Source organism: Gossypium raimondii, chromosome 13, assembly GCF_025698545.1.
Source record: "Gossypium raimondii isolate GPD5lz chromosome 13, ASM2569854v1, whole genome shotgun sequence".
Classification (NCBI taxonomy): Eukaryota; Viridiplantae; Streptophyta; class Magnoliopsida; order Malvales; family Malvaceae; genus Gossypium; species Gossypium raimondii.
This window is the reverse complement of record NC_068577.1, coordinates 28,507,185-28,521,040: the sequence shown is the minus strand read 5'-3', so window position 1 is coordinate 28,521,040 and position 13,856 is coordinate 28,507,185. Positions and strand designations below refer to the sequence as shown.

Here is a 13,856-nt window from a genome sequence, read left to right as displayed (position 1 = left end):
GTTCCTGGACCTAAATGGATAACTTCCAAAATTGGTACTCATAATTGTCAAAGAGAGTTTCTGAACTTGATAACTCAGGTATGATTTTATTTCATACAATTCAGTCTTATGCCTGTCTCACATAATTCCACTATCTTAATGGAACTTATGCTTTTTTTATATGCTCATGATATAAAACTCCATCAATGTGGGAAAATTTTCAGTAAAGAGATCCAAGAGTGTGCTACTAAGCGGGTTGGTTACACTCATTTTTCATCAGATTACATTTCTATACGTACAATCTTACATACTTCCAAAGGTAAATCTAAAAGCAAGAAACCACCAAGGTCATATAACAAAAAGTGACGTTGCAAGAATAGTTGGTGGTACTGCTAGGAAAAAGCAACCAATTGATGAACCATCCAAGACAGAACCACTCGATCATCCAGATAAGTCAGAACTGGATCCTGAGCCAGAACAACCACTTCTCCTATTTTCATAACACCCACCGATCTTGTTCTTCCTGATTGGTCCAAGACGACATCTACCTTCCCATCATCGACAGTTGCATAATCGAACTAGTCTGAAATCATGAGCATGTTACAATACATGCATTAACAATAACAAGCTTATTGAAGATATGCAAAAATCTGAGACGTTTTGGTAAGGGATGCATTTAGAAAACTCACACGTAACTCGTTTGATTTTGTTCCTAAATTTCCAAATTTTTTCTTCGATCCATGGACTCCAACGTTGGATACTAGGCGAGACGAATTCATCACTCTAAAAATAAGAACTAGGCGCACAAAGGGTCGTGGGAGAGTGGAAACAATTTTGGATAGCAATGAATTTACCAAATAAATAAATGGGGTTTATTTTTCTTTTCTTACTAGGACATGTTAGGTTTAATTATTTTTAATTACTTTTATTTTCTTTTTTTACATAATAAGTATTAAGTTGTAATTATGAATACAATTGAGCAAACTCGCACTCAAATTTTTGAATCTACAAAAAAATGAGAAGTTTGGTAATGGTTATGTGAGTGTCTAGGATTGGATCTATCAAGGAAAGACTTGGTACATAAGCAATCAAATTTGAATCACCTCCCTTTTTTGGGATCCTACCTAGTGCACAGTTTTCATTCACTTCTTTATTTTTGTCTCTTCTAACTGATGTTTTAAATAATGAGGACATTGTTTCTCTTTAAGTGGAGGGGGAGCACCGAAATTTTTTTTTTGGGATTTTTGACAAAATTTATTTCTTTCCATCAAGTTATGTTGAAGTAAAATATTGCTCAAAAAATAAATTTTGGATTAACTATGTTAGCTGTAGTATGTATAAACTTCTATTAATTCAATTATTTTTATGTTAGCTTAATTATGAAGAAAATGTTGAACTTAGTAATTGTGTATAAGTCAACCCATAAAACTTTAATTCCTTTGAAAAATTAAGTATGCACGAAAGTTTAAGTCTTTAGAATTGACATAGTAATTTCCATAAGGCGAAATCCAACAAGGCATGGTAACCTGAAAATGATTTAGGTAATTTTTTGTTTGGACCGATTGCACCTTTCAAGCCAACCTTAGTAATAATTATCCCATGAAACCCTACTTTGAGCTATATGGCCTGATTTTCTTAAAAAACCCTCAACATTAATAAGTCATCCTTCCTTTAAATTTATCTCTACTTGTCCCAAATCTTAGACTCATAGCATCTAGAATATTTTTGTGATTAAGTTTGGGGGAGTTAGAGAGAAGTACTGGAATGCTCAAAATGTTGAGTTGTATGTTGAAATAAAGCAACAATGATTGTTTAAAACAATTCAGTTGTTGAAAAACGATCTACGAAAAGCATGTGTACTAAAACTCAACAAAGTTGGGGTTTTTGAGGATAATTGTACTTGGAAGGTTTGAGGTAAGTTGATTCTAAGGTTTTTAGCCCAAAAAATTATCTATCTCTTTTCCATAATTTAACCCTAGCCCCATTACAACTTTATGAAAGACCTATTGGTTTAGATTACTATGTCGACTACATTAGTGGAGAGGAATTACTGAACTCAACATATGAAGGCATAATTAAACTTAGGGATTGTTGCATAGTTTAATCGAAGGAAATAAAATTTGATTAGGAAGTACCTAGCACACATTTGTTAAGGGAAGTTATTTCGTACATATTTTTGTTAGCATATTAAATATTTGAAACAATTGAGTGTTATAAGTACTAAAGTTACATGTTTTCAAATCTTCTATTTTTAGCATAATTTTCCTAAACACATGACTATGGAAAATATTTGGTTATGTTTGAAGGGATTTTTGCAAAAATGGTTTTTTGAGTTTTAATGTAAGTTAGCATTACTTGGGACGAGTAATGAATTAAGTTTGGGGGTGTGATAAATCTCAATTATAATAAATTTTGTAATTTTATTAAAAAATAACTAAGATGGACAAAATTAAAAACAAATCTCCTTTTTTTAATTATTTATATGCTAAACTTAACCATTTGTAATTTTGATGACCAGTAATTCATGCACAACAAGGGCTCGCACCTAATAGGGGGTTCTTACAAAGGGCTAGCTCGCAGACTCGCTCATAGGGCTCGCACTTTAAGGGGTTGCACAATAATCTTACGTACCTATGGGTTCGCATACTATTGCCCAGGGGTTTGCATAAATATTTGGCTCACATATAATAAAGTGTTCACATATTTTATCATTAGGGTTCGCATAATGGTTAGGCTTGAACGTTTATAGGTTCGCATATAATAACCTCTAAGGGGTTCACATATCGAACATTAGGGTTTGCATATACTAAAAACAGGCTCACATATTACACTAGCATACATGCTCACATATTATTCTAGCATATAGGTTCGCATATAAAATCCCTAGGGTTTGCAGGTGTATTTTCAAAAGAGATGCTCACGTGCTTATTCTTTACATATTTGACCCTAATCTCCTAATGATTCAACATGATTTAATCATATATAATGATTTTGATTTAGATCCCACACTTGTTTTGAAGATTTAAAAAACTTAGTTTTGGAGAGGAGATTAAAGATCCACTTAAGGTAAAGAAACGTTTTTAAAACCTTAAATCCTTTTGCTTTAAAAATCAATTTGATAAATAAATAACTTTTGGATGTTTTCTTTAAAAATCCCGTTGATAAAATTCTAGTGTTTGATAAAAATTGGCAATTTATAAAACTACTTTTCCCTAATTGAATTAGGTTTTAAGAATTCATGTTGAACTAGGATTATTTTGAATTGAGGACTAAATTGAAAGAAATGGTTTTTAGCTGGCTATTTTGAAATTTTGACACTTTCTTGGTGTAAAAATAAGGAAATAAAATATTTTGGCTAAATGCACACATGAGGTTTCAAACTTGAGACCTATGGGTAAGCTAAGGTCTTATCACTAAACCGACAAACTTATTCTTACTAATTCTTAACACAAATAATTTTTAAGGCATACTAAATTCTCTTATCCTTTGTTTTAAAAAAATTCTAATTTTTTTATCCCTATTTCTTCTAGGCCCATTTTTGGGATGTGACATTGTGAGTAAAACAAAGTCAAAACACATAAATACATCAGATTAATAGAATGCACTAAAATTGTTTACACAAATTTGGTGAGAGAAAACATTTTATGTTAAAAGTTATCATTTTTAAATTTACTCAAAACTTGTAACATTTCATACCTAGCCTAGACATTATGGTCGGATTATGGAGGTTACATTGCTAGATAAAGAAAAATATTGTTTGTTTTGAAGAAAACCAATTCTAGCGGGTTGAAAGTTCCACTATCTCACTATTTTGCAAACATTTTAATTAGGTCAAAAGATCAAGTTAAATTCTCTCATAACCATAGCACGCCAAAATCATTTTTAATGAAAACCTCGAACTTAGTTTGCAGCGGCAATTACTTAAAAACTTATTGTTTCATTTTAGTCACCTTAGGTAGGAGTATTAACCATTTGAGCTTTGGCAAAATAACCCATTTTAGACCTAATGAACTAAACAAATCATAAAATTTTCAAAAGCAAACAAACCATAATAAAGTCCGATATGTCCAATTTAAACAAATAAAATAAAACCATAAAAAATGTATTAAAAATGTGAAGCCCGAGTCTCCCATGACGCCATCCAATCCTAAGCCAGAGGATTACCTGAAACAAAACATACAGGAATGTGAGCTATTAGCTTAGTGTGCGATTTAGCCCATAATCCAAAATCATACATTTCATAGACATCAATTATATAATAGAATATTACATAATGCATTTATTCCAAATGTTTCATATCATATCATACTATAGCATAATATGCTAGATCATATTGGACATATCATATCAAATCATAACATGCATATGAAAACCTAGCCCCATCTGTTACACATCATCTCCGTCCAACCAATCACACCATATTGGACTATAATAGTCGATCCATCTAATCACACCATATTGGACTAATAGAGTCCATCCATCTAATCAAACCAATATGTGGCAGAATGCCACTTATATAGTTGCAGCGAGCTGCCATACATATAGTGTTGCAGTCTAGCCGCCAAATTTGCAGTATGTACTACCATAAACACTTCTTCCATCATACATATCCCACCCCAAACATATGCATATCATACACATGTCTTATACACATCATAATCACAAACAAACGAAATATTTACATATAGCATATGTTACATGACATGCTTACCTATATAGTTTATTTAACACATATCAAAACTATTAATTTTATTCTAGTTTAACATATTTACCATGCTTTTAGAGTTATTCGCACAGACTTAAGTACAAAACTTACTATTTTTCGACTCTTACGACGTCCTCGGACCCAAATGTCAGTTCCCCTAAATGAACCTTAATTTGGCCCTAAAATTTTCCCAAAAGGCCCATACAGTTTGCATAAATCCCACACAGTCGTGTGCCACACACGGCCTACCACACGGCCATATGCTAGGTTGTGTAAAACTAGGCAGTTTTTCTAAGGGATTTTTGGGCATTTTTCACACATCTAATAGTTGAGATGATAACCTACACAATCAACACGTTCCAAAACCTACAATAACGTTAAAATAAACTAATTAAATCACAAATTCAACCCAAACCTACACCCATAAACATCCGTTTCTTATATCAAATATGCCCAAAAACGAGTTCACTTACTTACTCACCACCACCAACGATTGAAAACAGTGATTACCCCACCGGAGGGTCTTAATTCACAACTCCTTTGCCTAAGATATAAACTGAGTAAACCCTTATCAGCTTATAATGCAAAAATAAGTGTTATAAATCATTCCTAATGAAAATAAATTATGAGCAAACCATGACAGAAACCAGAATGAACTTACCCAACGATAGCCTTACAATCAAACCAAAAGCTCTACCCAAAATCCATACGAAATTCGCAGCAAGAGGGCAAAACAAAAGAAATTCCCAAATAAAAAAGAATTAAAAGAAAAAAAAAGAAGATTGGAAGAAGAAAAATAGAGACATGAAAAGGGGTTGAGGAAAATAACGTGAAGAGCAAAAATAGGGTGGGTTTTGGACAATTACAAAAGAAAAAGAAATAAAATCTAATGAAATCCAAAAGGAAAAATAAATAAGACAAAACAAATAAAATCAACTAATTTGATCCCAATCCCAACTATCCAATTGTAACAAAATTGAAGTAGAACTCTAACATCCATCACAAGCCCAAACAAAAATTATTCCACAATACCATACAACGGGATTCAAACACAAGACTGCCAATTAGTAGAACACCCAACCATTGAACCACTAGGCTCGTTGTTTTCATAACCCAACAAGGAAAATAATTTAAGCCCTAAAGTTCAAACTTACCTTAATGCAAAAATTTAATGGAAAACCCAAAACAAGGAAATTAACTCATGACCTAAAGCTCACACCCAAGGTACTTAACAACCATACCAAATCAAATTATTTGACAACAAAAACATTCAAAAAGTCCAAAAAATTAGGACGTTACAACTCTCCCATCGTAAAAGAAATTTTAACCCCAAAATTTACCTAACTCGAAGAGGTGAAGATACTGCTGATGCATCAACTCCTCTGGCTCCCAAGTGGCTTCCTTGAAACCATGATTTTGCTAAAGTACCTTAACTAGAGGAATGGTCTTTCTTCTCAAAACTTTGTTCCAGCGATCCAAAGTCTGTATCAGCTCCTCCTCAAAAGACAAATTCGACTTCAACTCAATCTCCTCCACTAGAACTACATGCGAAGGATCAGATTGATAACATATTAACATGGATACATGAAAGATGTCATGGATACGATCCAACTCTGGAGGTAACTCCAGCTGATAAGCAACTAACCCAACTCGCCTCAAAACCTGATACGGCCCAATGAATCGAGGGTTCAACTTGTCTTTACTATCAAACCTGAGAACTTTTTTTCTAGGGAGACACCTTCGAAAAGACATGGTCCCCTACTTGAAACTCAATCTGTAACGACCCATTTTTAGAGGTATCGGGTGTACGAGTTTTTAAACCATAATTTCAGCTAATGAGTCAAATTATATTAATTATTTAGTAATTATATGGTATTATGGATGTCATATAAAAATTTAGAAGTAAAAATTTTAAGATATTATATGGTATTACGGATGTCATATAAAAGTACTAAACTGTTAACTGTGCAAAAGTCTAGAGATATTAGGGCTCGATTTAAATTGCCTTTGAGGTAAAGATGAAAGGTTCTAAATGGAAATTAAGTCATTTTAGTTTTAAGTGGACGGTATTGCCTTCACTAAATTAATGTTTCTCAAGTAATCATTATGTTATATTTATAATAAAAAAATTTATATTAGATAAAACAAAGAAAAAGTGATAGTAGAGATGGTCTTCTTCTTTCTTTGTTTTTACTAAAAAGCCATTGTTGAAGACTTTGGGAGCTTTTTTTTTTTCATTGCCATTATTGGATGGATGTAAGTGTTTTAAGTTGTTATTTTTTAATGATTTCAGTATTTTTGAGACCCTTGAAGAGAGAGTAGGCTACCTTAGGGAGTATTTTGATAAATTATGGCAAGTTTAAGGACTGATTTTTGAACTATAAAATATTCTGGAAGTGTTAATTTAATATGGTATAAAATTTGCTAGATTGTGTAATGATTTTTGCTAGTATTAGTTTACAAGGATTAAAATGTTGAAATGTAAAAACATCGTATGAAACTATGAAATATAAGATTTTAGGGATTGTATATGAATCCTTATAGGCTCGATTAGCTAGGAAAATTGATTTATGAATATTAAATGAATTGGTTTGTGGTAGGGACTAAGTTGTACATATAATAAAAGTTGAGTGCAAAAGAGTAAAATGTGATTCAAGGGTTAATTTTTTAAGAATAAATGTTTCTAAGGGTTTGAATGAATTAAAATAATTAAATTATTGTTTTAAATCATGAAACGAATCGACCGGACGTGAATTGTGGAAAAACTAATGTACCAGAGTAGTTATCGGCCTCGCTTGTACGATTAATTTTGTTAAGGTAAGTTCACAGTCTTAGAACTCGAACATTATTTATTTTATTTAATTAGTTTAATTATTAATTATTAATTATTATTTTACTATGTTCTTAATTGTGTAATTGGATAATTTCCATTGAATGGATATTGATAAAATTATACATATATATATGAAATGTGGCATTATGGAATGAATTAATGAATTATTAGTAGTTAATTGAAGTGAATGTGATATTGAATTATGAAATGTGATATTATGGACTTGCAAGAGTGTAACTGATATCATCGGTTTATCCGACTAGCATTGGGCGCATACTTTTTTCAATTCGTTCGACTAGTGTTGAGCACATCTAACGTCAGTTTATCCGACGAGTGTTGGGTGCAAAACTTTATTACAGTTTATCCGTTAGGTACTGGGTGCCATCCACTAATTGACCCTTATTGATAAAGTACAATTAATCCAACAAGAAGGTTGATATATGAAATTTTTTCATAGAAGATGTATGCAATGTCTATTTGAATTGTATGGTAAATTCCATGAAAATAAATAAATATATATGTGATGGATTATAAAATTAAATCCATTAATTGTATTTGTGGTTCTTTAGGTTAATAAGCTTACTGAGTATTTAACTGTTTCCATGTATGCCGGTTAGGTACTTAATTTTGTTCGACAACTCACATCTAAAGACTAATCTTGAACTCAATGTTGGTTATGCTTTCTTTTACGTTTTGGAATGTACTTAGATTTATGATGTTTTGGGTATTAGTCTTTTGTTATATGGTTGTGAATGAATGTAAATAAGTTTTAGAAGTTGAATCTTTGAACTCATGTATATAGGTACATATATGTATAGGTATTTTGGTTGTGAGCTTTAAAACTAAGTGCTTACCATAATGTTGGTAATGCAATATGATATGAGAGTTTTGTTGATAATTTTGGCTAATATTTTGTTGAATAAGTGATTAACATTATGTGTTATAACAACTTGTCTAGTTGAATGCTTAATTCTTGATAATTCTTGTTGAATGCATATCAGTTAGGCTTAGGATGGGCAATATTATGGTATGTAATTGATGTTTAGAAATGTGTTTTTGAACATAGGATTTGATCTAGTTATATTATATCTTAATGTGTAATAAATGATATTTGGATTGCTTATTTTAGGGGTTATTTGTGCTGTATACGTCCTGAGACATGGGTTGTCACATGACCGTGTGACACACATGGCCTATCCACACAGTCGTGTGTCTTATTGTCATTAAGTGCAGGTTTTACACAGCCCGCGACATGGTCGTGTAACCCAACATTGAATGCACACACAGGTAGGCACACGGCTGTGTGACCTTAATTCGAATATATACATGGGTAGACACACGGGCTGGGATACGGTCATGTGTCTGGACTTCAAATGTCCACACAATCTGGGCTGAGACACTCGGTCTGGCCACACAGCCATGTGTCCCCTGTTTTCAAAATATTCAACTTTTTCTTTTTGTTTTGAATTGACCCCAGAATGTTTTAAATCTATCTTTTAAGGTCTCGTAGACTCGTTTTAAGGCCCGCAAGTGTATGTTAGATTATGAATGGAATGTGATTGATTAATTGTAATTATGATTGAATATTTATTTTTATGTAATGTTAAATGTTGAAACTGTTATCGTAATACCCTGTGACCCCAATTCGATGATAGAGATGGGTCAAGGGTGTTACATTTAGTGGTATCAAAGCTATAGGTATAGTCGATTCTCAGACTAAATTGAGCTCAGATTGAGTCTAAAAGTACATGCCAAAGTTGAGTCGAGTTGGAGTCAGGATTTGGATGTTGATTATTATTGTTTTGTTATAGTTAAAGATGTCAGATGAATCCAATAATGTGGTAGATCTAGAGATTCATACTGATGGAAACACTAACAAAGATTTAGATGAAACTGAGTCGATAACACCAAGTACTCATTTTGATGGTATTTAGCAACCAAATGTGAATAGAGGCCTTGGTGAACGGCAAAGTGATACTAATATATTACGAGCTATAGCCGAAGCGCTTTAGGGTGGCGCGAACTACTCATCCAATAATAATCGCACCTACGGTTAAATGAGCTCGTATTAAAGAATTGAGAAGGTTTGGTGCAACAAAATATGTTGGATTAAAAGGAGTTGATCCATCAACGGCTGAAATTTGGCTAGAATCAACAACTCGAGTTTTTTAATAACTTGAATGTAGTTCCTGAGAAAGTGCTATCCGTGTTGTTTTGTTATTACAACGGGAAGCCCACACTTGGTGGCAAATTATTACATGACACATTTCTTCAGAAGTTATAGATTGGAAGTTCTTCCAAACATAATTTCAAAAGAAGTATGTTGGAGAACTTTACCTCAAAGATAGGAAACAAGAATTTCTCCTACTAAAACAATGAGATTTGTCAGTGGTAGATTATGAATGAGAATATATGCGACTCAACAAGTATACAACAGAACTTGTTCCTATTGAAGAAGCAAGCTGCAAATGCTTTTTTCATAGAGTACGAGATGAAATTGGGACTTAGCTAATTGCATTGAGAATTAAAGAGTTTGTGGATTTATCTGAATGGGAAGAAATGGTGGAAAAATAGCTAAGGTTAAGCAAGAAATCAGAACCTTCTCGTGTTGTGGGAAAACATTTTGGGACTCTCAGTTCTCATTTAGTACCAAAACAGAGCAAGGAGTCTCGAGATTTTGGGAAGGCAGCTACAAGATCAATGGCATCAAATAGAATGTGAGACCGACAACCTTCAGTTTTTATGGGAATTGTAAAAGGGCCATACAAAACTTTAGAAATGCCGAGCTACGAGCATTGTGGGAAGATTCATTGGGGAAAATATTAGAAGTTGACCAAGGATTGTTTCCAATGCAGATCCCTAAAACATTTTACTCTTGAATGTCCGAAGAAGGAAGGTGATACGCTGGATGTTATACAGAGAGTTGCTTCAGTAGTTAGGGGTCGAGGGATTAGCAGAGGTGGTTAAGTTTTAAGAAGTGGATCACGAAAAGAGATCAAAACAGGTGCTCGTCATTCAGAGGCCAAAATGTCAGCTCATGCTTATGTTGTGAGGACACAAGATGATAGGGATGCTACTGATGTTGTAGTAGGAATTTTTCTATTATTCTCCACACTTGTTTATACTTTAATAGATCTTCGTTTTTCTCATTTTTATGTTAATATCGATTTGGTCAAATCTGGAAGTATGAAATCTGAGGTGCCAAAAGTAGCCATGTCTGTTGGGTCAAATAGTGTTAGTTAATCAAGTCTGTAAATGATGTCCACTAAAAATTCAAAATTCGACATTTCCAGTGGATTTATTAATCATGCCTTGTTGTGATTTTGATGTAATCCTAGGTATGGATTGGTTAACTAAGCATGGGGTAGTTCTCAACTATCGAAAGAAAAAGTTTTCCATCCAAGATTTGAATAATGAGATTATAGAAGTTGATGACATTAAAATGAGTGGTTCAACTCAGATTGTTTCATCGATTCAAGTTGATAAGTTATTAAAGTAAGGTTGTGAAGGTTTTCTAGCATATGTTATCAATTCAGAGACCAGGGATAGTGATATCAGCAATATTCAAATTTTCTGCAAATTCTCTGATACGTTTCTCGAGAAATTAGCGGGACTACCACCTGGTCGGAAGCTCAAGTTTGCAATCGAAGTGATCCCTGCTATAGCTCTAGTATCCATATCTCCTTATCGTATGGTGCCGACTGATTTGAAGTAGTTAAAGGTTCAGTTGCAAGATTTGCTAGAACGTGGTTTTATATGTCCTAGTATATCACCCTGGAGAGCTCCAGTTTTATTTGTAAAAAGGGAGAGATGGTTTAATGTGACTTTTTATTGATTATCAATAACTAAATAAGTTGAAAATTAAGAATTGGTACCTCTTCCTCGTATTGATGACTTGTTTGATCAACTGAAGGGAGCTTCAATCTTTTCTAAGATTGATTTAAGATCGGGCTACTATCAGTTGAAAGTGAAAGATAGTGACGTACAGAAAACCACCTTCTGTACACGTTATGGCCACTACAAATTTCTAGTGATGCCCTTTGGATTGATAAATGCTCCTGTGGCATTTATGGATCTGATGAATCGCATCTTTTAGCCCTACCTCGATCAGTTCATGGTATTTTTTATTAACGATATTTTGATCTATTCAAAATCAGAAGCTAAACATGAGCAACATTTACGTATTGTTTTACAAGTTTTGCGAGAAAAACAACTTTACGGGAAACTCAATAATTGTGAATTTTGGCTTCTTAAAGTAGTTTTTCTAGGGCATGTCATTTCTGCGAACGGGATCTGCGTTGATCCGAAAAAGATTGAAGTCATAATTCAATGGAAAGCACCGAGGAATATGTCAGAAATTCTTTGTTTTCTTGGTTTAGCTGGTTACTACCTAAGATTTGTTTAACACCCCAAACTCACCCTAGACGTTATGACCGAATATGGGAATGTTACGAAGAAGGATATTGAAATCAATATTATGTTAAAATTTATCGTGTTAATTGCTGCTAAGAGAGTCCACATTTTAGGAAAGTATATTATTTAACTCTTTTATAAAACTGTCAATTGTTTGTGCTTTTTAAATAAAACGTAGAATTTGCAGCGAAAGTTTGAAAGTTGTTGTATTTGAAATCTGAACTTGTATTTTCAAAAACATTTGTTGCATAAAACTATGGTTTCCCAAACGTTGCAGTTTAAAAGTCAAAACACATCCAAAACCAAAATTATAAACAAACAATCCAGAGAGTCCCAAAATTATAAAACTCTCAAGAAAATTCTGATAATTAAATAATTTACTAGTCAAAAATAATTTCTGAACCAGTGGTCACCGCTGAGCGTCCATGGCACTAACCTGCCTATGCCTGAGGATTACCTAAACAGAACACACAAACAGATGTAAGTTTTTTAAAAACTCAGTGTATAACTTAACAGAGATATGCATGCACATAAACTCAGATTTCACATGTATTAGATGAGATACGTACATAGGTACTTAACAGAATCAGATACCATTAAAATCAGATTATCAGAACATACAGATATGCAAAGTCTTACCCCCATCCTCTACATACCATCTTCGACCATCCCAACACACCATGTGGGGTATAAAACACCCACCCTCCCTACACACCACATAGTGTCTTTACGACACTTATCAGAATAGTTTGCAGTCCAGCTGCCAATAAATTGGCAAAATGTTGCCTCACAGAACACTTCCTCCACATATACAAATCCCACCCAATACATAGATACGAATAACAGATAACAGGTATAACAAAATTTACATGTCTCGCATGCTTATATACAGATAACATACATGTTATTACAAACCAGTTAAATCATACATATCAATTTCTAAATGCTCAAATCAGTCTATCAGAATAGCAGATATCATGCATTAGGGTTTGTTTTGCCCTTACCGACCTACGGAAGGCCCATAGTCGATCAGAACAACATATGTGACCCTAGGGAAAATTCTAGAATTTTGGGCCTACATGCTTCTACGGGCCCACACGCCCAAATTAACCCTTCCCGTGTGGCCCACACGACCTAGCCCACAGCTCACACACCCGTGTGGCATCGACAGGCCACTTTTTTGGCTTTCGCCAAACCTTATTTTCTTGTGTTTCCATTACACACCTTGTTCGTTTTTGAAGCTACAGCAATCTCGAGACCTCTAAAAGCTAAAAATAGTATACCAAACACCATTTCAGTAACTAATTTACGATTCCACAGCACAAATTCAGACAACGCACACAAAACTTACCACCGACGAAACCACCACTATCATGAATTAGGCTGCTGGAGCGTAATTCCCTACTTCACAACCTTCTCCTAAATTCAGAACCCACTAATTAAAGGCTACAAAATAAAATTGCTAGCAACCCAAAATACTAATTGTTAAAGATAAGCAAAGCTCTACTTACCAAGTCGATTGAAGAACCCGAAAATCCAAGTTGCAACGATTGAACAGATGATTCACGAATAGAATCAAAAAAAGAAGAAAAGGAATTTTTCAAAGAAAAGGGAAAAACGTCAGAAGAGGGAAAGAACAGAGAAAAAAGTCAAAACTAGGGGAGGAATATTTTTGGGAAAAATAAAAATAAAAATTGTTTAATTCAAAAAAATAAAATCCTACTAACACCCCAACTCCCTACTAACCAACCACAATCCCATTGAATCTGACCCACTAACCTCATCCAACTACCACAAACTTTTAGTCCTACCAAACCTCATATCAGCCAACTGAAGAAAAAATTATCATCCACGCTCGCGCGAGAATTCGAACACGAGACCCTTGACAAGCTAACTCCTTACCACTCGAACCAGCAAGCTCATTCT

The 13,856-nt window shown here is 33.7% G+C and overlaps 1 protein-coding gene across 1 annotated transcript; it reads right to left on the bottom strand.

Moving 5' to 3' along the window:
- Positions 1-371: 371 nt before the first annotated feature.
- LOC105781494 (uncharacterized) lies at positions 372-6,436 on the bottom strand. The gene is made up of 2 exons (XM_012606032.1): positions 6,113-6,436; positions 372-557 (listed from the first exon to the last, which is right to left on the bottom strand). Exons 1-2 carry the CDS (start codon positions 6,434-6,436, stop codon positions 372-374), a joined length of 510 nt encoding a protein of 169 aa, XP_012461486.1.
- Positions 6,437-13,856: the final 7,420 nt, after the last annotated feature.